General features: G+C 40.7%; 1 protein-coding gene across 1 annotated transcript in view; it reads left to right on the forward strand.

The window, feature by feature from the left end:
* The first annotated feature begins 5,775 nt into the window (after positions 1 to 5,775).
* FRMPD4 (FERM and PDZ domain containing 4) overlaps positions 5,776 to 27,626 on the forward strand; it is a 187,189-nt gene continuing 165,338 nt past the window's right edge. The window contains exon 1 of the mRNA XM_049643430.1: positions 5,776 to 5,894. Within this exon, the coding sequence (XP_049499387.1) occupies positions 5,857 to 5,894 (38 nt within the window). The 5' untranslated portion in view covers positions 5,776 to 5,856. The remainder of the gene's footprint in view (positions 5,895 to 27,626) is intronic.

Here is a 27,626-nt window from a genome sequence, read left to right on the forward strand (position 1 = left end):
GCCGTGAAGCTATTCACTGGCACACCTGGGGTTTGAAGTCTTTCATTCTGATGGAAAGACACATTCTGCTTTCCTTAATTTGACTTTAAGTGGAAACACTGAGAATGCTTGGTGTTTTTTTGTTTGTTTGGTTTTCAACCAAAGTGTTTTGAGCACCAGGTATCTATCCAATAATGTGGTAAGAATTGTACATTCATCGTTTTGTTTCTTTTTGTTGTTGTTAAAGTTTATTTATTTATTTTGAGAGGGAAAGAGAGAAAGAGAAGGAGTAGAGGAGGGGCAGAGAGAGAGAGAGAGAGAGGGTGGGGGGAGGGGCAGAGATAGAGGGGGAGAGAGAAAATCCCAAGCAGGCTCCACACTGTAGGTGCAGAGTGCGACTTGGGGCTAGAACACATGAACCATGAGATCCTGACCTGAGCCGAGATCAAGAGTCAGACGCTTAACCAACTGAGCCACCCAGGCGCCCCCATCATTTTGTTTCTTATTCCCAACAAGTTCATAAGTTAAGCAGGGGCGCTGTTGCCACTTGGTCTTTGTGGAGGGGGCCGGGTCTTGTGCACTGCATGCCTTGTAACCACTACATGGCTCTGAGTGGCACCATTTGAATCTGTTTGAGTCAGGACTTTGGAACCAGACCTCACCTTCATTGTCGCCAACATTATGCCCTTCTCTGATGTTGAGGTGTGTTTCTAAGAACTCAGGTCACTGTATTGGCCTTCATGTGGTTTCTAAGAGCCTGCCTCCTCCTTGGACAGATTTGCCATCACGATTGGGTCCAGGGCCAGAGATGCGCACTTCATGGCTACTCTCACTTCATATCATCTGTGAAGATCTTTTTTGTCCAGGACATTTTCAGTCTGTTGCAAGCAATAGATGTAAGAAGCACAAAGTTGCAAACCAGTTCAGTCATCGGTCGGGAATTTCTGGACTGACTGAAATAGCCTTCGCAATGTAGGTCGCTATTTTTACAGCTGAGCTAAGTGTTTGAAAGTGGTTCACACAACCATGATCTCAGGTTGAAGCGAGAGAACGTTGTGGTTGCAAGAAATCTCAAGGCGTAGCCTGAGACCAGTGGAGACTGGCCCTCTGTACCCAGCATCACACACAGCTGGGGTTATTGGCTCCCCGGGTAAAACTTTCTGATGTTTTTGGCGGCTTTGAGAACAGCTGAACTCAACTCATGACCTTGTAAGAAGGTATAACTGGCTTGATTCAGCCCCTTCTTGCCCTGTTCCTGCCAGACTGAAGAATAGAAGACTGAGCCTTTCACCCTTTTTCTATTTAGAGAGTGAATAAAGCCACCTATTCCTGCATAACCCCCAAAATCCTGTATTGTCCCAAGTGCTGGGTTGAGATTTTGCCAGCAGAGACCTTTTAGTGTACTGAGCGCTATACAAAACTACCTTAATATTTTCCCCAGGACCCGGATGTATTACCGCCATTTCCAAACTGGCTGGGACCGGGTAGGTTAGAGGTCGAGGAGCTTGGTCAAGATTATGGAAAAGAAATGGCAGAACTTGGATTAAAGACAGTCTGATTGCAACCCAGTGGTTCTCAAAGCTGAGTGGGCACCAGTATTGCCTGGAGGCCCATTAAACAGAGGTTACTGGGTCAGTCCCATCACCTCAGAGGTTTGTGCCTGGTAGTCTTGGGTTGTGCCCAAGAATTTGCATCTGTGACAGATTGCTTGGTGCTGCTGTAATGTACAGGCTCTTGAGTGCCAGACCTTCCTCCTCTGATGCAATCGGCTCAAGTACAATGGTGGAATTACCTTTACGGGTGGGCCGCCATCTTGGGGTGAGATACCAATGCCTGGGCCTCATCCTCTGATACTCTGAGTCACTTGGGTTGGCCTTGGTCTCAGGCATCTGGAGTTAACAAGTTTCACCATGTGATTCCAGTGTGCAGCCAGGCTTCACATTGGAAACCACTAACTCAGTCTGCACTTAGGAAACTTTCATGCGTTTCTCAATCGCTTGAAGATCTCGATAAAATACGGTTTTCACATTATGGAAAAATCCAAAGATGTGCTTGTGCTGCTGGATATGTTCCAAACCCCATGGTTGCCTGATAAACTACAGGCTATCCAGTTGAATCTGGATTTTCAATAAACTGCAAATATTTTTTTTTCCTACTGATATATCCCAAATATTTTCATGGGACATACTTATATTAAAAATTATTCATTGGTAAATCTAGCAATCTTACCCCCAAAATAATAATTATGTGAATCGCTTCTTTCAACTCTCTCCCTCTCTCTCTCACTCGCTCACTTACTCACTCATAGATTCCTGGTTCTAATCCAGACCTGCTGAACCATAATTTCTAGGATGTGGTAGTCTCTATAGTTATCCAGCACTGCAAGGTGATTCTTATCCGCTCAATATGGGAAATAAACTTATACCACATGCCTACTTGTAATCCCCCTGTCACCCCCACTGGCACGTAAGGGGCGTGCTCTTTGGTTTGAATGCAGTGAGCAAGCTGAGTGTGCTTCTTACCACATCATAGACTCTGTGATGGTAGGATTTGGTCCCACTACTAGGTGAGGGCAAATCTTAAAGATTCTGGGCTGTGATATTTTAATTCCATCGATAAGCTGTCCTCTTTGATTCTGTGAGAGAATCTAGTCTTAGGGTGCCATAGAAGTGGTCAAGAGGGACTTAGTGGCTGATAGGAGCTGGGACAAGAAAAGTAGGACATTCTCTGAAGACGAGAAATCACAAAAGGTGTCAGCACCTGAGAAGAATGCCTCCGAGTGGACTCTCAAGGAGGTGGGTGTGGGGAATAAAGGGCATGCACCCCACACTGGGACACAGAGTCAGCACTATTTCCAGAACTGAGGAGTTCTGTACGGAGCGGTGCCGACATAGGTGTAATACATGCATCAGAGAGGCTTCCAAAGCAAGGCAGGAAGTGAACTCTACTTTTACAAGCACTGGCGCTTTTGCTGCTCTGCAAGACGTCACCTCTTTGCATTCCTGGTAGAACAATCTATGTCTTTTGCGGCAGTTATGGGATGGGGGCATTTGCAAGTGGTGCAGAGTTTAGTGAAGACGCAGAGGTTGGAGCCAGGGGAAGAGGTCCCCAGAGCATCTCCCTCGTAAACTGAGAGCAAACCACCAGGTTCCAAGGGTAGATATTGTGGGGAAGGTGTGTGTGTGTGTGTGTGTGGGGGAAACCTCCAGCAATCTCCCTCACAGAAGGAAGAGCCCAAATCCCTCCATCATTATGACTCTTTTCCTTAATTTTTGTCAAGACTCTTACAGTTAGACACTTAGGATGGAATTTTTTTTTCTTCTTTGTGCATTTTAATTGGCCAAGTTCTCCTAATTCCTTCCCAAGCCATGTTTTTTTTATGTGAACACGTTAACAGATAGACATACAGACGTGTCTGATTTTCGTTATGCAATTTTGTTCTATCAGCTGACGTCCCTTGAACGAATAAGCGTTTTAGACTATTCTAGTATTAGCTGACAAAAGGGTTTATTGAAAAACATCTTGGTGAACTGTTGTTCTGTGCTTCCTGAACATACTGGACAGGGAAGAATGTACTTTATAATAAAATTCAGACTTACTCCAGGTCGTTATAATACCGTATTTTTATGTGTCCATTATATTAGGAAGCCTTCTGTGTCTTTCTTTCAGTGTTTTTGACCATTGCTGGGTGTGGCCAAGAAAAGAGAAGAATACCTAAAAGTATAGACAGTTTGTTTTGAATAGGTTTGCCCCCTCTGAGAACGAGTAACATTGTGATACAGCGCATAATGTAGTCATGAAGAATAAATAGTTACGTTGTTTGCATTCTGTGAGAGACGACTGCAAAGACGACTTTTCACTAGGCTAATCTTTGTATCACCTCTTACTGTAGTGTTGTTTTTGGAAAACTTTTTAATAACAGGATATGCTGTATTTATACCAATAAGGACTTTTGTCCTTTGTCCAACCTTAGAAGGCACTGTAAATGCGTTCTCTGGTACTTGAGAGAAATTGGCGTTTATTTGGTATTGCCGTGAGGTGGAAACTCTGTGTGTTCTCTAACTGCCGGGAAGCAGCACGTTTTTATAAAACCTCCGGAGGAAATTGCCACTGCTGAATTTTGCACGAGTAAGAGGAACAGAAAGTGTGGCCTTGCCTTTTCTTTTAATAGTCAAGGGGCAAGAATGACTCCTATAATGGGATTCTAAATTTGCCAGACCTGTATTAGATTTGTGAACTCTTGCTCACCACACTTCATGAAGGATGTGGAAAAACTGAAAGGAAGGTTGAAAAAAAGCAACAAGGTGGTTTCAATGAGGCAACAGAGTTCCTCCCTAGAAATCTTACAGGAAATGGGCATCTTTCACCCACGCCTGGAGAAGTGTTGGGTGTATGATCAGATGTCTGAGTTGGGTGCACGACGGGGGTGAGTTGCCCTGTGTTCTGGGGAAGTAAAAGTTGCGTCACCACAGCAAAGGTGACACCCCCAAATTGCCTGCTTGCTGCCCTAGAGCTGCCACATACACCTGTGCACATCACGGGTGTCATGCCTAGTGTCCCATAAGAGGCTCCCAGGCGCAGTGCCGAGATGCTGACTGCAAGGTCCTGGAAATGCCATCACTGCTTTCCCCCTACAGGGGTTGACCTCAGTTTGCGATTTGGAAGTGCCCCAGTCTTCTAGGTCATCCAGGAAAGAAATTCACGTGGCGTGAATGGAGCAAATGAGGAGGGATGTTGGTCGATTCAAAAATGGCTCTACGTATTTTGTGGCCGTGGCTCTGCTCCAAAGCAGTTTCGCGTTTCCTTGAAAATGTTGGAAGCCCTGCCTGTCACAAGGGCTTATCACATGCAATTACTTCCCCTTCCCTTTTGCTTTTGGGAATGTAGGCTTGTAGAAAATACTCTGTAGCCTACCCTTCCCTTTTCCTGATGATTGAAACGTAAGGTTTGGACTGGAAAGTGTCAAAGCTAATGTGTGGATCTCCACTGCAACTTACTTAAATGGAGAGTTTGTCTCCAGTTTTATGACTCACATTGACTGGTGTGTGGTTTATATGAGTGGAAAGTTTGCGCTTTGGTTAGAGGAGTCCAGGAAACTGTGGCTTCATGTTATGTGCTTAATATCCATCAAAACCGGGGTGCCTGGGTGGCTCAGTTGGTTAAGTGTCCTCCTTTGGCAAAGGTCATCTCACGGCTCGTGGGTTTGAACCCCGCAGTGGGCTCTGTGCTGACAGCTCGGAGCCTGAAGCCTGCTTCGGATTCTGCGTCTCCCTCTCTCTCTGCCCCTCTCCTGCTCATGCTCTGCCTCTCTCCTTCGCTCTTAAAAATAAACATTAAAACAATTTTTTAAAAAATCCATAAAAACAGTGCTCACATGTACGTATTTATATTGTGGCAGGATATCTATTTATGTGCTGCGCTTCCTAATGTATGGTATCAGGATTGTGAAGTGCCATGGAAAGTGTAGAAAACTTCTGTTCAAAATGGCTAGTAGGTCCTTGTCAAGTTACTTCATCTTTCTGAGCCTTTTGTTTCCTCGTCTGTAAAATGGAATACGTGTGACAGAATGCATGTATTTAGCTGCTAGCGTGTCTGTGACAAAGGAAGGAAGACAATATAAAGAAAACTGATGAGCGCGGTACCTGTCACAAAAACGTTCTTTATAATTATTCATTTAACCAGGTGAGGACACGGCCCGCAGCCGAAAGGAGCGAGTCCTGTGCTCCACCTGGAGTTTGTTTCCAAAGACATGTTCACCTGTCAGGTGGAATGATGCTCTTCTTTTTCTCTGTTTCCAGCCACAGGACGAAGTCTTCAGGCTGGCCACCTCCCTCGGGAACCTGGGGCTTGAACCAGGTACCACCCTATGGATGGGAGATGACTGCGAACCGGGATGGCCGGGACTGCTTCATCAAGTAGGTAGAACTGACCCCATGAACAGTGAACTCTTTGCTTTTTCCATGTCTCTTTTTCAAGCCATGACTCAGTCAGTTAACTTTGCATTTGGGTCTCAGAGACGTTGGGAGGCCATTACACAAAGCATCTTAATCTCCTGTGTCTTCTATGTCTTCCGACATGAGGTTGTTTCGTCCTTGGTCGTGTGCCATGTGAGAGTAATAAGTCGGGGTATAGTAAGGGCATTCTGGGACGGAGAAAAAGCGTTCAGTAGTAAATCTGAGGCCAGTTGTACTCGCTGTCTGAGGCTAGAACTAAAGTGTGACATGGAGGTGTAGCATTTCAATTGCTTTCTAGAAATGGTCAAGACAAATGTTACCAGCTCATTCGTAACTTAAAACATCAGCCGCAAGAATTGTGTGCGTTACTGGTTGACTCGTAAGTTTCTCACACTAACACTGGCTAAAGTTGTGGAGTTTTGTGGTATATTTTTTGCGTGTTACAATGCGTATAACAGAATGGTAAATTTTATGTAACATCTTAACCATTTTTTGGTGTACAATTCCGTGATATTAGGTACATTCAGAAGGTTATACAACCATTACCACTGTCCGTTTCTAGAACTTTTTCATCATCCCCAACAGAAACTCTGTACCCATTAAATAACTTCCCATTCCCCCTCTTCCAGCTTCTGGTAACCTCTGTTCAACTTTCTGTCTCTATGAATCTGCCCATTTTCTTTAATTTTTTTAAATGTTTATTTATTTTTGAGAGAGAGAGGGAGAGGGAGAGAGAATGAATGAGCGAGCAGGGGAGGGACAGAGAGAGAGGGAGACAGAATCCAAAGCAGGCTCCAGGCTCTGAGCTGGCAGCACAGAGCCCGACACGGGGCTCCAACTCATGAACCACGAGATAATGACCTGAGCCGAAGTTGGACACTCAACCGAGACACCCAGGCGCGCCTGAATCTGCCTATTGTAGATATCTCATATAATGTGAAATCCTAAAGTATTTGTTGTTTTGTGTGTAGCTCATTTCACTTAGCATAATGTCCTCAACATTCATCCATGGTATAGTGTATAGAATGATTTTATTCCTTTTCAAGGCTGAATTATTTTCCTTTGTCTGTATTCTATTGTATGGATACACCTGATTTGCTTAACCATTCATCTGTCAATGGAAGTTTGGGTGGTGTCTACCTTTTGGTTCTTATGAATAATGCCGCCATGAACATGGCTTTACAAGTATCTGTTTGAGTCCCTGCTTACCATTCTTGTGGGTATATACCAAGCAGTGAAATGACCAGATCATAAGGTAGTTGTATATTTACCTTTTGGAGGAACCACCAAACTATTTTGGAGGAACCAGTCACTATAGTTTTCTGGTTTTTTGGAATTGAATGAGATGAGTTTTTTTTTTTTATTCTGATCTTTATTTTTTTAATATAATCTATTGTCAAATTGGCTTCCATACAACACCCAGTGCTCATCCCAGCAAGTGCTGTCCTCAGTGCCCATCATCCACTTTCCCATCTCCCCCACCTCCCATCCCCCCTCAGTTTGTTCTCTATATTTAAAAGTCTTCTGGTTTGCCTCCCTCCCTCTCTATTTGTAACTATTTGTTTTCTCCTTCCCTTCCCCCATGATCTTCTGTTAAGTTTGTCAAGATCCACATATGAGTGAAAACATACAATATCTGTCCTTCTCTGACTGACTTATTTCACTCAGCATAATACCTTCCGGTTCCATCCATGTGGCTGTAAATGGCATGATTTCATTCTTTCTCATTGCCAAGTAGTATGGGTAAAGAAGATGTGGTTTATATATACAATGGAGACGAGTTCTTATATTGCACTCATCAAAAAAGCAGGCATCCACCCCACTTACTTTTACAACCCAAGTGAATCATTCTTTTTGTGTTTTTAAGTTTATTTATTTATTTTTGAGAGAGAGACATGAAGTGAGAGAGGGGCAGAGAGAGAGGGAGACAGAGCATCCCATGCAGGCTCTTCTCTGCCAGCACAGAGCCTGACCCGGTGATTGAACTCATGAACCACGAGGTCATGACCCGAGCCAAAATTAAGAATCTGTCGCTTAACTGACTGAGCCACCAAGGCACCCCAAATATTCTTAAATATCAGAATTAAAAAAATAGATGTGAGATCATTAAGCATGGTTGATCCTAGCCTAATACACCTGAGCAGAGATTGGAGGCCAAAGGAAACTTTTTTAGACCATGGGCTGCGTTCTTTGTTCTAGTCAGTCTTACTGGGGACTGACAAGCAGACAGAGCCACTATCAAGGTGCGGGATCATGTTTATAAAGATAAAAATATTTCCAAGATTGTTTTGGGGGATTTGGTCGTTGGACAGCCTAGCACCTCCCAGTGATTATTGGAAGGTATTTACATGAAAAACACATGAATGTTGCAGTCACGTTTTTGGTCTCTGTGGTTGCAATCTCTCCTCTGTTTTGAATTTCCTGCGAAGGGGAAAGGTGGTGTCTTCAGAGTACAATTTGTTCCTGGGGGGCTTGCCTTCTGGGAAGACTGAAGTGGCCCTTGAACATGACCCACCTCAGGGAGCCTATGGCAGTGGCCCTCTGGCTCTTCAAGGCTTTCCTGAGGATGTGCTCCCCTAGAAACTACCCAGGAAATGGTAGTGGAATGGTGGGTAGAATCTCCCAGAAAGCTCCAAGACTGGCAGAAAGGCCAACAATTTTGCACATACCCTAGATTCTGAATTGCTCATTTCGTACAGTTCACCCAAGTCCCTTCTATTGCTGGAGGGATGATATTTTGTCATATTCTAGTGTGCCATCTATTTTGTAACATGGTTATACATTTTTGTAATTGGCTCAGTTGAGGTGGCCTGGATGCTTTGACTCAAAACAATAAAAATTTCTGCCAAAGAAATGTACTTTGTACAAGATACAGATGATACATGTATGCAGGTATATCTTAGACTTTTCCAATGGAAATGGATTTTGCTTTTTCCGTCGCTGGATCTGGGCTCCCATACGCTCCGAACCATTTGATCAATATACGTGAAGTCAAACCAAGGCCTATTGGTTATACAATCCAGGCATCCTAGCTAGCTCCGGCCACGTGCGTTTTTCCTTGGTGTCATTGACATTTTCAAGGGCAAGCCCAGGTGTAAATTTAACATTTACACTAGCCTAATGCCAGCTGTTAAAACCTGTAAGAGCAAATCAGCAACTTAATGGAAGACACCTGCACTGATTACTAAATAGCAACTCTGAAAACCAATGTCACCAGTGTCACTTTTTCAAATCTCTAGGGTTTGTTTAGTTGAAAAGTAAATTTCCACACGTCTCTCAGACTCATTGTTTTCCCATGTCAAGAACAGTACTTCTTTCAAAAGTGTTTGTTCTTTCTTTATCACTAGTGAGTTTTATAAATGAGAATCATTCTGGTGGGGTGTTTTTTTCTTATCCCTTACAGAGAAATACTCTAATTACGAAAGTTTCTGGGGCACTCTGGTTTGCAGTTTGGAGTATATCTCTACTCATTAGTTTTCTAAGTTAAAAGAACAATTTGAAAATTAAACTGTGACTATTAATTATCACCTTTGCAGTTAATTTTTCTCTCTTTTACATATTCTCTTTGAAAGAGATTAGATGTCTTCCCTTTTTTTATCTTAGGATCCAAATGATATCCCACATCAGACAATTGGTTTTGACGGAGGTACAACTTCTTTCAAGTTATTAATAAAGCTATGGGAAGAACCAGACTTCACATGTTCAAAGTTAGATTCTTCTAGCTCAGTAATGAGCTATTTCTAGCATGATGAGTCCTTCAGAATATAGCCCCGGGTCGTTAACTGTGTTCAAGTTTCCTCTTCCCTTTCCCATCCCCAATTATTTAGGGTAGGACCAAGAAGTTAAATTCCATAGAGAGTTGGTAACACATAGGGTTAATCATTTTTTTAAATGTCACTATGCACATGGAAATAATTTGAGGAACAGTAGAAACTGCTGATGCCTGGTTGTCCTAGTCTGTTTGGGCCTTTAGAATAAAACACCACAGACTGAGTGGTTTACAGAGAGAAATTTATGTGCATACTTTTTGAGGCTTGGAAATCCAAGATCGGTGTGCCAGCTTGGTTGGGTTCTTGGTAAAGGCCCTCTGCTTGGCTTGCGGATAGTTTCCTTTGCTCTGTACCCTCACATGACAGTAAGATAGAGACACACAGAGAGAGGGATCATGTCTCTAAGTCTCTTCTTAGAAGGGCAGTAATTCTGTTGGGGATTAGGGCTTTAACAAATGGATTTTGGAGGAACACAAACATTCAGTGCATATTCCTTGATGTTGGGGCAGAGCCAAGAAATAGAGTTTCAGAAACTCCCCAGGTGATTCTAATGAACAGCAGTGGTTGTTGATGTGCAGCATTTTCCTGTACATGACCTTATTTAATTGACGAATAATGATCCCCTTTCCAGATGATAGAAGGAGACTCAGACTAATCACATGTTGCTTTCCAAAGTTTTTCACATGCTTACCTAGTCCCTACACATCGCAAGTTCAAATACACCAAACTCTGCATCAGAAAAAGGACAACGTTTGTTGCTCTTCTTAGAAAAATATGAAATACATTGGTATGAGCAACAGAGAATATTGTTTAAGAAACATGGGAGATGTAGGAGCACCTAGGTGGTTCAGTCAGTTAAGGGTCCAACTCTTGGCTTCAGCTCAGGTCATGATTTCCCAATTTGTGAGTTTAAGCCCCACATTGGGCTCTGCGTTGTTGCTGCAGAGCTTGCTTGGGATTCTCTGTCTCTCCCTCTACCTCTCTCTGTCCCTCCACCCCCCCATCCCCCGTCAAAATAAATAAACTTAAAAATAAAGGAAACGTGGGAGATGTAAAAGAAGACTTTCTCAGTTGCTTATTATTACCATTTAAGAGAGAGAACAAAGCAGGGGAAAGGAGAGAGACAGATGGGGAGAGAGAAACTAGATCGAAAGGGAAGAGTCTCAGGACACTGTTGTGTTAAGAAATGGGTGAGAGAGGGAGAGATAGACGGAAAGAGAAAGACCTACACAGAAAATGAGGCACTCTGCGATGTTTGCTATAGTAACAGCATCAATAAATATGTCGGTGTAGATGTAAATATAGATATTTACATAGCTACTGATACAGATGTACAGAGATACAAGATATAGTTCTGGATATAGATATAAATGGATATAGAATATAGGTATAGATTATAGAAGTGTGTGGATATAGAGGCGTACAACCGTGTCTGCCCAGAAGGGTCCTGGTTTATGAGTATTGTTCCGACATGATTACTGAGACTATATCCTTTTGCTCTAAATATGTTCTCATTTGGGTGAACCACGTTTAGAAAATTCTTGGGAGATCTAAGGTTTCATGAAACCTTGACACCTGACCTGTGAGATAGTGAAGGTACATTGAGGAATCTACTTTTATAAAAATAGGTGAGTTTCACAGGAAGTGGGGTTGCCACATCCTGTGTCTAGTCAACCAGCATTTGGTCCCCATCATCAGACTATAAGACCTCGGTTGTTTTGGCTTGGTAATGGAGTCCAACCCATGCCAAACCTCCTATGTTATGTAGCTTCAATCATCACCCCTAGGGTTACCCAGCCCTATCAATGTGTGTTCAGCTCAGTTCACCTCCACCCTTCCCTGTCATACCCTCCCCACTCAGCATCTTTAGTAATGGCTATCAGCCTCTTCGTCTGGCCATGTGCTTCCTATAAAAGCACTCCTTGGCCCGCCCAACATAAGTCCACCAAACATTTATTGAACACTACTATATGCTGAAGATTCCAAGATTAGTAAGGCAATTTCTTAGCTTCCAGGATCTCAAGAGTATGGTGGTCATGATAGGCCTGCCATCATTCTCAACTGAGCAAGATCTGTTTAACCTCCTTAGAGACACATAATATGTATAACAGAGACAAGGGAACCCTGTGTGTTAGTAATGTACCATTTTTGAGTTAAATGGGGGCAAAAACATGCCTGTTGGACTGTGTGGCTGGGGATGCTTCATGGAGCAGTGATGTGCTTCATAAATCTGGCACTGTGGCTTTTGAAGACTGAATGAGTAAGTAAACCATGATCAAAACAAGTATTAGAACACCAGGTGGCAAGGTAGATGATGATGAAGACTCAGCCCCGTTGGAGTCTGGGGATCGAAATGTAGGGGATAGGAAATGAGTTTTCAAGTTCTACATTTGAGAGGCTTCTTTGTTTTCTTCTTCTTTTGTCTAGCTCCAGAAAAGAATAATCTGAGGAAATGAAAGCCGTTTGCATGCCCCACCTCCCTTTTTTGTTAATCACAGCAGAAGCAGCACATCCGTGATGATAGGACTCTGTCATCCTGGAAAATGGAAATAGCCTATTTTTGCCTCTCCTTGCTTGTGAACCCAAGAATCATCCCCCTTGGCTTTACCTACTTAGTATAATTCGCGTGTCCCTGAGAGGAAAGAAGCAATTGATTATCAGGCATTCTTTGGTACTTTTAATGTTATTCTTTGGGTGTTGTTTTGCTTTGTTTTTACCCCAAGATATCGTAAGAGAGTCTTATTCTTATTATAAGAATACTTGCCGTATTCTGTCGATAAGTCCCTTAATCTGTTCTCTTTTAAGAGTTCTCTTAAACTTTTCCTTCTCTAAAAATTAAAAAAATAGAAAGTCAGCAAGAATGAAGTTGTGGAGTCGGATTTGGACATTGTGGTGGTACCCACCATTCCCCGTAATATTTGTGTATTTGAAATAGATGTCAGTTTCCTACTTTACTGATCCTGCATTATTAAAAGACCTCCAACAGGGGCACCTGGGTGGCTCAGTCAGTTAAGGGTCTGACTTTTGGTTTCTGCTCAGGTCACGATCTCACAGTTCATGGGTTCAAGCCCCACTTTGGGCTCTGCGCTGACAGCGCGGAGCCTGCTTTGGATCCTCTGTCTCCCCCTCTCTCTGCCCTTGGGCTCCCCCCCCCCCAAAAATAAATACACATACATTTTTAAAAAATCGACATCCAACAAAGGACAAATGGATCTGGGTGATTACACAAGTTGTTACCCTTTGATTCTGGGAATGAAATATGCAAGGTTTTTATGAAAATTTAAAGGTATGCCAAGGATACAAACAGGAGAGATTTATTTCAGGGGGCTTGCTATATTATGTTGTGACTTTTCAGCTGTTCAGAGTTACGAATTAGCATTATGTTGGAGAAGAAACAGTTTGCCTCATTTTTTGTGTTTCTGATGAAGAATTCTTAAATAAAATACGTTGCTTCCAAGTATACACAATGAATTCTTCATAAAACGCAAAAAATTTCCTCATGGCAAGAGCAAATGCCATTTAGTTAAATGAGTTCCTTTAGGATCCCAAGCATCCATTTAAGTGAGGGAGGTATATTATAATTTTGGAATCGGAGGAACAAACTAAATGTGATAACATCATTACATGCAATGAAAGGTAATTATGTCGTGTCAATGCAAAAGCTTTCCCGGCTGAACATTAGGGGCTGTTTATTCCCTTCATTGGAACAGATTTGTTTTCTTTCGAATCTGACAAAGCACCTATCTGCTGAGTTAATAATTACTGCTCCCAGCTGGAAGATAAGTTTGCAGAGTTGATGGAAGTGCTTTTAAAAGGAAGCCTCTGAAATGACGCTATCATTCCTGTTCTAACCTGGCATATGGCTCACAGAGCTGCGCTAGGCAGGCTTCTCGTGTATCAGAGTCTGTTTCGATTTCTCTGTACATTTGTTCTAGACATTTTGCTGGGTTACTGAATCTGTCCATCACTCGTGCATACATATCTCAAACTCTTGGCTTTTTTTGTCCAGCCCAGCCGAAGTATTGTAATGACCTGAATTTCCTCGGGCCGCTTGATGACAGGGAGAGTTGGGACACACACAGTCAAGCAGAGCTGGGGACAGCAGGTTGGGTGGCGAACAGGATTGGTTCCTTCTTCTACTGAGCGTTTTTGCAGCCTCTAGGGATGTCCGTGAAGTGGGTCACGAAGGCCGTTCAGGATCACAGGGACAGCCAAACTGTGAAAAGGAGGAGCACCTGGAGGACCAGGTTTGTGTCACAGCCTGTAATTGAAATAGTTGCTTGAGGCTGCTACCACCTCTTGATTCTTTTGAGTGGCCTCTGGAGCTCTTTTGGGATTGACCCAGCCCTCGCAGAGAGCAATTTTGATATCATCACCTAAGGCCGGGGCCCAGGCAGGAGATTCTGGCCTGTGCCAAATGCCAAGTGGCCTGTGTGGTTGTTTCTGCCGTGTAAATTGGCTGACCTGAAGGGAACATGGTATGACCTTTGTGGCACACGTCTTCTCCATGTGGTCTGCACGCGTGCATCAGAGCAGGAGAGCACGGCTGCTTATGGAGAGTCTCACTGTGGTCCCTCAGGGCTTCGAAACCACAGTCCCTGCCACGCCCTTGTCCTCTCTCTCCTCTCAAAGCCTCCATGAATCCTTGTTATCAACTGCCATTTTCTGGAGAAGAGTCTCTTCAGTTGGGCGGATGATGACGAATGGCAGTACTTGTTTGTGCCGGTGGTCGCGCAGATGAGCCTGGGTCCAGAGTGGGCATGTCACTCTGCCGTTTCATGGAGGATGTCCCTCTGTGACTCCAGGAGCACAGGCTGGGCATCGGCAGTTCAGATGGTGAAGGCCGCGAGAGACTCTCCAAGATGACTATTTGATCTAACAGAGGCCCGTGAGTATACAGGGCCAAACACATGATTTTCAGCACCCGCTGCAGACCGAAAATCAGCTCCCTCCCTCAAAGAGCTGGATAAATGTGCTCATAACGGTACTAAAATATTTCCTACTTTTACATTTGACACCATTCTATGTAAGGAAAAGTAAAAATTTTTAATTATTAGCATGAATCTTACTGATGACTTTTTGATGGAAATGTAAGAGCTTTTCACTCGTATGCAGAATCACCGACATTACACAATTTGTATTTCGTGGCTTATACGTTTATATGTGTTTCATCCCAACCCAAAAAGCAGAAATGGTATACAAAATTCACTTAACAGTTTTTCTTTTACTTCTCGGTATGAGGACACTCTACCCAAACTCCCTACCTTTGGCTAGGTCTTAGGTCAAGAAGAACTGAAAGGAAATGTAACTATGGGTTGCCCTATCTTTCCCTTTCCTTCTCTGTCTTCATTTTCGGTAGGTCAATGGCCAATACAGGGAAGGAAGACAAGTAAGAAAGGATGTGACAGGATTGCTTGGTCATTCATTTTTCTTAGAAGGCTATAACTGCTAAAGACTGATTAGCCTTCAGCCCTCACCTCCCAAGATCACCTATTGATTTTTTTTTTTTTTTATCATTTTCTTCATGTGGTCTTTTCAATAGATACCTAGCAAAGAGGACAGATTACTTCTGGGTATTGACTCCCTCAGAAAGTTCTCTCTCTGCCCTGTTAATGATGTGATTTCTCACCAAAGGATAGACACTTTTCTTCCTCCACCCCGACACTTATTTCTGTAGGCCAAATCAGCAAACCTTTTCTGTAAAAGGTCACATTATATATATTTTAGGCTTTGGAAGCAATGTGGTGGCTATCACAACTCAAAGCAATGCAACCCTGCCATTGTAGTGTGAACACAGCCATAAGAAATATGTCAATAAATGGATATGTAAACAAATGTATAAATAAACTGTGTTCTAATAAAACTTTATTTACAAAAGCAAGCTGGGGGCCAAATTTGTCTTGTGGGGTGGAATTTTTTCACACCCTCACTCTAGAGTATCTTGCATTTGACCCCATTCTTATTATTTCTAGTTCACTATCTGATAAATTTATACAACCCTCCCATGAAATGGGAAGCTGCCATTTATTTTATGCACAATGGAATTTATGGTAGACATTGGTAAAGTGCCTTTTCTCAGGTACTGTTAGTAATGCAAAGTTCCATGGTATATTCATTGTAAGTAAGGACTTCTTGCACAGCTCTCACATTCGTGACCTACCTCTAAGTAGGGTTGTAGGAATAGCACCATCAAAATTCAACAGAGAAGGAAAACCTTCACTGTTAGAATGTCATGACTCTCTCCACTTCCTCGTGATGGGGGCTGAGGGAGAGGAGGTCAGCCGATCACAGGGTTTGCAGCTGCTCCCATAGCCACTCAGACCTTTGTGGGAGGGGTTGAAGGGAAAGCAACAATAGCAACCTAAAACCCAGTCACAATGGAATGCCAAAAGCAAGTGCAAATAATTATTAGGGAAGTGAAAATTACATAGCAACTTGTCACTAGTGGTCCACAGAGAAACAGACCCATTATATTTTGAAAAAGTTAATTGTCCATAGTGTTTTGAAGTAATACTGCTCATTTTCCTTGAGGAGTTTTATAACGCTCCCATATAAAAGTCCCCAATTCACTTCTGGTGATGTTCTGTTCTAAGATATTCTCTTGGCTTCTGTGACATCATTCCCTTCCTTTTGCCGCAAACTCACTGCTTCTCTTGTCTCCTCAGCTAGTTCTTCTTTTTGAGCTCAATGATTAAAGTTCAGTTTCCCACATTATCATGCCTACATTTCTACTTGGAACTCACAAAACATTTAAGGGATTTTTTTGATTTCAATATCTTGATACTATTTCATTTCAGTCCACAAAGTACTGGAAACTCGTGACTGTGCCCCTACAAGAGATGAAGGAGGTTAATCGGGGTTGGGTTGCATGCCTAGAATTTTTTCTGGGCCATAGTAGGTAGTCAATAAATACTTTTGAGAAAAATGTTTAGGTGTATGTATCTATAAGTAGATAGATGGGTGACTTAATGGATGCATGAATAGAACTTTTTCTGAAGCATTATATTCAGTAGATTGTTCGGAATAATTCTGATGGTTAACTCAGTTAATATAGTATCCCAATAATATTCTGCTGTATAAATTTCACTACCAGAATTTGAGCACATAGATAAAGCCCTATATTTCCTAAAAGAACCTTGAGACCTTGAAAGGTCATCACGTCCTTGTCACTGATTCGTATCATAGTGTGCCTGTTTATCAAATATCCAAAATTCAGAATGTCATGAAAGGGAATTTTGCAAGTAGTGTAACTACACTGTATCCCATCAGCAAGTGGATTAGAACCCTAAAAGACAGAAATTGGGTGGTCAGAACTCTTGGGCTAGGATCCCAGCTCTTCTCAGTACTAGTTGTGTAATGGTGGGTAATCATTTGGAGACTGTAGGCCTCGCCTCACTTTTGTCATTAGAAAATAGTGTGTTTGGACTAGAAAACAGTGTAATTTGGGAATCTAGTGAGTTATGAGCAAGAGAAAATTCCTAACAAGTTTGGCTTTAATAATGAAAAGAATTTTTTGTTTTATGTCACTGAAAGGTAGTGGTAAGACGCTCATAGGTAAGAGAAGCCTAAGAAAATATTACGACTAAATGTGATGTGATACCCTGGGTGGCACTGTAGAACAGATAAAGGACATTAGGTGTAAACCCACGGGTAATCTGAATGAAATATGAGCTTTAACTAGTAATAACGTATCAGTATTGGTGCACTGATTGTGAAAATTTTCCCATGCTACTGTAAGATGTTAACAGTAGACAAAACTGAATGTCAGATAAAGGAGAACGCTATAATTTTATCAATGGTCTAAATGGTCTAAAATAAGTGTGTATATAAGCAGTACTCAAAGTGGGGTGATGCCAACAAGATACCAGTCCATGATGCTTTACCACCTCACTCTCCCACAGAGAAACTGTGTTTCTATTATGGAGGAATATACCTTTGTGAGAGTCGTAGAGACCAATTAAGAAGTCGTAGTACCCTGACCAATGTAAAGCAAAGAAAGAATTCAGCAAAAGAGATAGTTAAATTCATGTTGGTTTGCGTACCTGTCCATGTTCCTCCCCCTATGTGAACTACTGTGGTGCAACTAGCAAGACACCGCCTACACCAAAGATCCTTACTCAGGACAGAAACAACAGAGCAGTCCTTTCACCCAGTGTTCTAGCTTGTCTTGGGGCTTCCTGGGGGGCTGTAATCCTTCTCCCCTGACTTGGAGTGCTGATTGGACTAAAGATTTTGTTTGAAAGCTCTTGAAAACAGATGCTATTGGGATGGACTCTTAGAACTTCAGATCCATTGGCAGGTGTCTGGAGGAACAAGATATCATGGGTTTCTGAGAAGGCAGAACAAGCTGCCCCCTGAATTTCAAATGACTAAAATCAGGGGCACCTGGCTGGCTCAGTCGGATAAAAATATGACTTCAGCTCAGGTCATGATCTCACAGTTCATGGGTTTGAGCCCTGAGTCAGGCTTCATGCTGACAGCTCAGAGCCTAGATCCTGTTCTGGGTTCTGTGCCTCCCTCTTTCTCTGTACCTCCCCTACTTGATCTCTCTCTGTCTCTCAAAAATAAGTAAACCTAAAAAAAAATTTTTTTTAAATAAAATGACTTTAAAAGTCACACTCACAAGTCCAGAGAAGACACATCCTCAGGAAATGGTTGAAATATTCTAGGGTCTGTATCCGGGCTGACCAGTGAAGTATTTCCCTGGATAAAACCCGTCTATAAAGGCTGGAAGAGATTTTTTCACCCCAAATGCCCACTTCTCAACAACAATAAAGAACAGTGGCATACTAAGATACAGGGAAAGTGGGCCAAATGTAACAACAAAATTAAATGCTAGAAACTGGCTCTAATGAAATATACATTCATGTGCATGTCTTTGTTTCACATATCATAATAACTGTCATAAAATGTGCCATGAGCTAAATGAGAACAGATATAGAGACAGCTAAATGAAACAAGGAAAACACTGCATGAACAAAATGAGAATATCAATAAAGAGATAGAAACTATGACATACTCCCAATGGAAATTCTGGTGTTGGAAAATACAATAACTGCAATGAAAAGAACACTAGAGTAGATGAACAGCAGACTTGATCAGGTAGAAAAAAAACTGGGTGAAATTGAAGACACATTTGAAATTGTGGAGTCAAAATAGAAGAAAGGAAAGTAGAATGAAGAAACAGGAAGACAGGCTTAGAGACCATGAGACACTAGTAAGCAACGTTGTATTCACTTTGGAAATCCAGAATGAGAAGAGGGTCAGAAGTGGGCCGAGACTTTATGTGAACAAGTAATAGTGAAAACTTACCAAATTTAAAGAAATATCCATAGTTATTAAAGAACCTCAAATAACTTTAGGATAAATTCAAAAAGTCACACAGCTAGTCAGATAATAATCAAACTGTAAAAGTTGAAGGCATGGGGCGCCTGGGTGGCTCAGTCGGTTAAGCGGCCGACTTCGGCTCAGGTCATGATCTCACGGTCCGTGAGTTTGAGCCCCGCGTCGGGCTCTGTGCTGACTGCTCAGAGCCTGGAGCCTGTTTCGGATTCTGTGTCTCCCTCTCTCTGACCGTCCCCCATTCATGCTCTGTCTCTCTCTGTCTCAAAAATAAATAAATAAACGTTAAAAAAAAATTTAACAAAATAAAAGTTGAAGGCAAAGAGAAAAATGTTAACAAGTAGGAAAAAAACCCAACTCATCATGTACAATGAAGTTTTTATAAGGTTATGAGTGAATTCTTCAGCAAAAACATTATAGGCTAGAATGAGCAAGATGATACATTTAAATTGCTGAAATAAAAAACATAGTTTTCAACCAGAATACTGTATCCAGGAAACCTGTCCTTCAAAAATGAAAAAAATCACGACATTCTAAGAAAAACAATTCCTGAGGAAATTCATTACCACAAGACCTAGTCTTTAAGAAATATTGAAAGGGATATTTCAAGGTGAAACAAAATGATGCTAAACCTTAACCAAAAGTCAAATGAAATTATAAAGTTCTCCAGTAAGGTAAGCATGTTGACAAAAGTAGCTTCTTCTCTTAATGTCATTTTCATGCATCAGTTCGGTTTTAATTCTTGTATAGAACTTGAATAATGAAAACATTTTAAAAAAGCACTAAGTCTATGCAAATGAGTATGTAACATGTAAAGATGTGATTATGTTGTTATGAGTTTAAAATAGAATGTTATAATATTACAATGTTTTATGTAATTGTAATGATAACCACAAAGAAATTACCTATAAGATATATAATAAAATGGCATTAAGAAGGGAATGAAAGCATGCGAGTATAAAATTCCATGAGACACAAAGGAAGCTAGTAAAACAGGGAAAGAGAGATTTAAAAAAATACAGCTCATATAGCGAAAGTTAAGTCCTTCTATGCCAGTAGTTACTTAAAGTACAAATAGATTAAACTCCCCAATTAAAAACATAGGTAGAAGGTGTTTTAGAAACACAGACTCTGAATATGTGCTGTCTGTAAGAAACTCACTTTTGATGCAATGATAAAGTGAAAGTATGGGAAAAACTTAAATGCAATCTGTACTCAAAAGAGAGAGGCAGTGGCCATCCTAATATCACACAGAATAGATTTTAAGTCCAAAAGTGTTTCAGGAGACAAAGAAGGATATTATATTATGATAAAATGACAATTGTCCAAGAAGATGTAATAATTACAAGTATTTATATAACAAACATGGAAGCTTCTAAATATATGAAGCAAACATTGACAGCATTCAAGAAAGAAATATATAGCAACACAGTGATAGTTCGAGACTTTCAATAGCCCACTTCAATAATAGATAGAAAGAAGATAAATAAGGAAACAGAGTAATTGCACCTAGCAGTCATAACCAGAATATTGTACCCAACCACAGCACAATATACATTCTTAAGGAATCTTTCAAACATTTTCCAAGATAGACTATATGTTAGGCCTAAGAGAACTCGCAATAAATCTTAGAAGAATGCAATTATACAAAATATCTTTTCAGATAACAATGGAATGGAAATAGAAATCAGCAAAAGAAGGAAAACTGGGAGACTGAGGAGTATGTAAAAATTAAACAGTGCACATAACCAACAAATTGGTCAAAGGAAATGTATCCAGGGAAATTATAAAATACAGAGTGACAAGTTAAACATGAAAACTCAACATATTAAAACTTATGTGATACAATGAATGCAGACCTAACAGGGAAGTTTATAGCTTGAAAATATATACTAAAGAAAAAAGGGAAAATATTCTGAAATCAATAAGCTACCTTTACACCTCAATGAGCTAGGAAAACATGAACAAATTAATCCTAAAGCTAGCAGAAGGAAGCGAATAATAAAGATGACAGCACAAATTAATGAAATGGAAAATAATAAACCAAGAGAAAAAATTCAATAAAACCAAAGTTGCGCTACTTTTAAAAGATCAATGTTATTGGCAAGCTTTTATCTAGATTAATAAAAAGGAGAGAAGGCTTAAATAAATTCAGAAATGAAAGAGGGGACATTAGAGTCAATGTCACAGAAATGAAAAGGAATACTAGAGAATACTTTCAGCAACTGTATGTCAACAGATTGGATAACAAGAAATGGGCTGCTACCCACAAAACAAAACAAAAGAAAAAAGAAGAAGAGAAAAAATAAATAAAGCTAGAACTTGTAAATATGGGGCCCATGGGTATTTCAGTCATTTAAGCGTCTGAGTCTTGGATTCCACTCAGGTCATGATCTCATGATCCCTGAGTTTGAGCCCCGTATCGGGCTCCATGCTGACAGTGCAGAGCCTGCTCTGGATTCTCTCCCTCCTTGCTCCTCCCCTGTTTGCACTCTCTCTTGCTCTCTCTCTGTCTTAAAATAAATAAATAAACTTAAGAAAACTTGAATAGTGTTTACTAGTGTCTGTGGTAAGGACAGAGAGTTGTTTTTCAATGAGTATATATATTTAGTTCTGAATGGTGTCTCAATTCTGGAACTGTTACCCAACAATGTAAATATACATAACACTAGTGAACTGTGCACTTTAAAATGTTCAAGATGGAAAGTTTCACGATACATGGTTTTTCCATGATAAAAAAAAAAAAAATCTATACCAAGTATTAGCACCAGCTTCAGAAGAGGTTTAAGAAGCGCACAGAGGTATCAGGGCTTTGCTCCCCATCTCTGAATTCTCTCTGTTCTGTCTTCACCCACCAGTTTCATTTCTCTTGAATCCAGTCCCCTCCGGTACTAGCATTCACCATCCACAAGAGAGAGATAAGCTGTGTCCCCACATTCTGCAAATCAACCCCTGGGCTCTCACTGCTGGAACTGGTGTAGGCCACGCACAATCCCCCTTCAGCAAATCACAATGGGTGGAGGTACGGGAAATGCTGGTTGGCTTACAACCAACAGGGCTTGCCCTGGAAGTGTAAGTAGAGTCAGTCCTGCCTGTACCAGTCGGGAGAAGGGTCATTTTCTGCTGATACCAGGGGTCAACAAATTTCTGTAGTGGGGCCATATTAGAATTACTTTTCCTTTGCCGGTCATGTGGTTTCCCTGCAGCTATTCAATTCTGCCATGATAGCATGAAAGCAGCCATAGACCTTAAATAAATGAATGTGGCCGTATTCCAGTAAAACTTTACAGATACTCAAACTTGGATTTCATATAATTTTCATCTATCATGAAATGTCATACTTTGTTTTTTCTTAACCATTTAAAAATGTAAAACCATCTTAGCTCACAGATGGCTGGTAGGATTTGGCCCACAGGCTGGAGCTTGCAGATTCCCTGTTCAAGATAATCTGTCCAAATGCCTTTTAGCTCTTGAACAAAGGCATTTCTGTGTGAGTTGCAGCAAGGCGTCTGGAAGGTCATGCAATCTCTTTTCCTTTTACCTTGTGCACTGAATTGTCATAACTTTTGGTTGACATAGAACACTTGGCACAGACAGGACAATATGCTGTTCAATATTAGGGAGAATGACTCTTCTCCACCATTATTGGAAATTAAAGGGATATCTTCAAATCTGCAGGTACAAATTAGAGACTTAGGTTCAAACTATTGTCGGGTTGCAATGCAATCGATCTCCTGTTTTTGTTCACTTTTACACATGTCTTTTTGTCTGGCTTAAATATTTAGTAGACTCCAGCTGTCTTGAGAAAGATCTATTTCTTAATGGCTTTATTTTCCAGTCACTGATCAGAGGGCCATTATGTAAATGATCGAAATAAGTATTCAAAATGTGGGTTTCAAGTACTTTAGTGTCACAGGGTGACACTGGAGAGAGAGGAATTGGAGATAGAGCTGAACAGTAAGGAGCAGAGGAAGAATAAAGTCAAGGAAGCTTTTAATTTCCTACAAGGAGAGGGTTTATCTGGATCTCTGGAGGAAGATGAAAAGAAAACAGGCTTGGGAGCGAACAAACTTCATTGGAATAGCATTGGTGCTGTAGGAGTGCAATGATCTGTTTTAAAACTAAAATTGGCAACCGTGGAATGATTTGGTCAGATGTATTTTGGCAGCCTTTGAATTGCAGTCCAAATACTTTAGCACATATAATGACTTTTTAAATTTGTTCACTGTTTATGTCCCTCCTACTTGTAAAAAATATCTGCCTCAACTAGCTTGTGGGGCTCTCAGTGTGAATTATGATGGCACAGAATTTGGACTCTTGTGTACAGTTTGTGGCACCTTTGTGATATTATTCAAGGGTTTCAGGGTCCTGCAAGAAAGCTAGATTTCAAGCACAATGTGGTTCTTTGGCTAAGCTCCAATCGTAGGGGCTCTAATCTGAGGTGGTTCATGATAAAAGACAGCTGATTAGGTGGTGCACATGAATCGTTTCCCTGGTGTAATTTTCAAACAGGGTCAAAATGCCACTGAGGGACAGGACGGTGAAGGACTAGGTGAGATTCACCTTCATCGGCAATAATGTATGTATCAAATAGGGATCAAACTGTGTGCTCTTCACAAAGCTCACTTGTCCTAATACCAGCAGATTAAAATTATAAACTGTAGAATTTTTTTTATAGCAATTGCTTGAACATGAAGATTTCCTCGTGCCTAGTAAACAGTTCCTTCCTTTCAAGCTCTTCTGAGCCACCCTTATGAGATACACTCAAAGAATGTAGTGAGGGTTAGTTTTGATCCTACATCTAAATGTTCCCATGATGGTTTTGCTGATTATCTGTTTTCTCTAGGCTTCGTTATTGCATTTTTATTTCCTTTCTTTTCTTTTCTAAATTGGAGGATTCCCCCATTCCATGGGAATAGTAGCTCCTCCCCAAAATATCCTACAGCCTGCTTCCCTTTCAATTTATACTTTATAATCTCCTAACGACTAGGAAGCCAGTTGAATGAGGTTGTTAGAATTATAAATAAATTAAACATTAATAGTCTGTAAGCTAGATCCTCATGGTCTCTCAGGAAACAAGAGACAGGTTTAGTGGTAAGGTTGCGTATATTTCCTTGATCTCCTCAGAGACTCTTGGTTTACCTTGCCATATCCTTTCCAAGACTTGATTTTTGTATTCCATCTAGTTGCGTTGATAGGAAAGTGACTTCCAATTAATGTTATTATACGGGGTTTTTTATTAGTTGGGGGAAAGAAAGATAAGATAGAGGAAACCTTGGTGGTTAGGAGTGTAACCTCTGGAGTTAGGCTGCTGGTGCTGAATCTTCCATTTCACTTTCTGGTCCTGTGATGTTCGACAAGATGTATAATCTTCCTGCCTTCTTTTACGCATCTGTCGAAAGAGCATAATAGTAGCTCATATTTCACTGAATATTAAGAAGGTTAAATGCCTTATTCATTTTATGGTATGAATAGGAAATATTCAAGTGTTAACATTATTATGATGAGTATTATCATCATCATTATTATTATTTTCATTGGGAAGAGATCGAGTTGGGGAAAAAGTAAGAAAGTGGGCTCTCCCTACAGACTTCAAGTTAAATATCATCGCTGGGAATGGTGCCTTGAGACATAGGATCTGTACTTTTCTTTCCTATTACCTGTCTTTTTGAAATATACATACTTCCAAATAAAGCATGATATTAGTAAATATATTAATCAGCAGTCTGCAGAGAAATGGAACTCATAGACGATCTGTTATCTGCAAGCTGGAGACTCAGGAAAGCAATGGTGCAATTTTAGTTCCAGGCAAACTGAGTCAATAAGTACCATTGTGAACCTGAGGCCTGACAAACGGGCATGCCAACGTCCAAGGACAGGAAGAGAAATGGGTGTTTCTGCTCAAGCACTGACAGCAAATGTGCCCTTTATTCCCCTGTTGGTTATTATATTCAGGACCTCACTGGATTGGATCATGCCTCCCTGCATTGGTTAGGATGATTTTCTTGATGCAGTCTACCAATTGAATTTCTGGCATCAAAACACTTATCTTATCTGAAAACATCATCAAAGACACACCCAGAAATAATTTTAGCCATTATCTGGGCATTTCCTAGCCCAGCCCAGTTGACATGAAATGCACAGAGTTTACGGGAGAAACTGAGAATAATGCAATGATAGTCGGGGATTATAATGACCCACTTTCATCAGTGGATGCATCACCTAGGCAGAGAATTAATGGGGAAATAGCAGACTTTAATAGCGGACCAGGTGTTCCTAACAGACGTGCGGTGTGTGCCATCCAGTAGTAGCAGAGTATATTTTCTCAGGCATGCATGCAGCATTTTCCAAGATGGATCAAAAGTTGGACTGTGGAATAGGTCTTGACAAAACTGGAAAGATTGAAATCATATCTAGTATCTTTCCACACAGTGGTATGAAACTAGAAATCAGTAGCAGGGGGGAAATGGGAAAATTCACAAATGTCTGGAAAATGGACTGCACACTCCTGGAAAGCCAGTAAGTCAAGGAATGAATCAAAAGCGTATCTTGCCATAGGGAGAAATGGAAACACAACATGACAGAACATGTGCGTTGCAATAAGGGAAGTTCTAAGAGGGAAGTTTGTAACAATAAGAAAAGTTTCAAATAGGCAAGCTGACTATGCCACAAGGGATGAGAAGAAGACTGGGCTTGGCCCAGACTTGGCAGAGGAAGAGAAATGGTAAAGACTAGAGGAGAGATAAATGTAATAGAGACTAGAGACACAATAGATAGGATCAATGAAGCTGGGACTTTGTTTTGTGGAAGGATGGACAGAATTGAGAAGTCTTTAGCTAGAATAACCAAAAGAAAAAGAGAGAAGACTCAAGTGAAGGAAATAATGAATAAAACATGGGACACTGCAGCTGATAATTGCAGAGGCGTAGAGGATTATAAGAGACTACTCTAAACATTTATATACTGATGAATTGAATGACGTAGCACATGTGGATAGAAACACACAGCCTGCCAGAACAATCTTCAAGAAATAAAAAATCTAAATAGGCAAATAATGAGTAAGAAGATTGATTCAAAACCTCCCAACAAAGAAAGGTCTGGGACCAGATGGCTTAGTGATCAATTCCACCAAATATTTAAAGAAGAATTAATGCAAATCCTTCTCAAATTCTTGCAAAAATTGAACAGGGGGAAAGGATTCCAAATTCATTTTACAAGGCCAGCACTACCCTCACACCAAAGCCAGATAAGGACACTACAAGAAGAGAATATAGCAACATGATTCTAAAAGTCCTCAAGAAAATACTAGCAAATCTAATTCAACTGCATATCATGAAACAAATCAGTATGCAACAATGAGTTTCATTTTTATACACAATGAACTCTCTGTTAGAGAAGTTAAGAACACAATTGCATTTTAGTACATTGAAAAGATTATACACCTTGACCAACTGGGATTTATCTCTGGATGCAAGGATGGTTTAACATCCACAAATCAATAAACATTATACAACACATTAAAAGAATGAATAATATCAAACATCTGATCAACTCAATAGATTAAAATGCATCTATAAACTTCAGCATCCTTTCATTATAAAAGCTCTCAACATGCTAAGTATCGAAGGAATGTGCTTTATTATTTTTTTTTAATATTTCTTTCTGAGAGAGAGCGAGAAGGAGGGGAGGGGCAGAGAGAGAGAGAGATAGGGTCTGAAGCAGGCTCTGCGCTGACAATGGAGAGCCCAATTTGGGACTTGAATCCATGAAACCCCGAGATCATGATCTGAGCTGAAGTCAGAGGCTTAACTGATCCCCGACTTAACCACCCAGGCGCCCCGAAGGAATGTAATTGAACATGACATAGCCCATATATGACAGGTCCACAGCTAACATCATACTCAGTGATGAAACGCCGAAAGGTTTTCTCTAAGATCAGCAATGAGATAAATATGCCTAGTCTTACCATTCCTAGTCAACATAGTATTCAAGTTCTCACCATAGTAGTTAGGCAAAAAAGGAAATAAAGGTGTCCGATTTGCAAAAGAAGTTAACTTGTTTCTGTTTGCAGGTGACAGGATCTTACATAGAGAAAACCCTAAAGACCTCCTCGCCCCCCCCCCAAAAAAACTGTAAGAATAAATCTATTCAGTAAAGTTGTAGAAAACAAAATCAATATATAAAAATCAGTTGCATTTCTATATACTGAAAATAAACTATCAGAAAAAGCAAATGAGAACAACATACTTAGGAATAAATTTAAATAAGGAGTTAAAAAATATGTTAACAAAAACTTTGATTAAAGAAATTGTTGAAGACACAAATAAACGGAAATGTATACCCTGTGCATTAACTGGGATAGTTAATATTGTTAGAATGTCTACACTACCCAAAGCAATCTACAGATTTAATTGAATTCCTATGAAAATTTAAATGGCATTTTTCCATAAGAACAGAAAAATCAATCGTAGAATTGGTATAGAAATACAAAACACACCAAAGTAGCCAAAAGAAACTTGAGAAAGAGGAACAAAGCTAGAGACATTACACTTCCTAACGTCAAACTATATCACAATGCACT

Source organism: Panthera uncia, chromosome X (assembly GCF_023721935.1).
Source record: "Panthera uncia isolate 11264 chromosome X, Puncia_PCG_1.0, whole genome shotgun sequence".
NCBI lineage: Eukaryota > Metazoa > Chordata > Mammalia > Carnivora > Felidae > Panthera > Panthera uncia.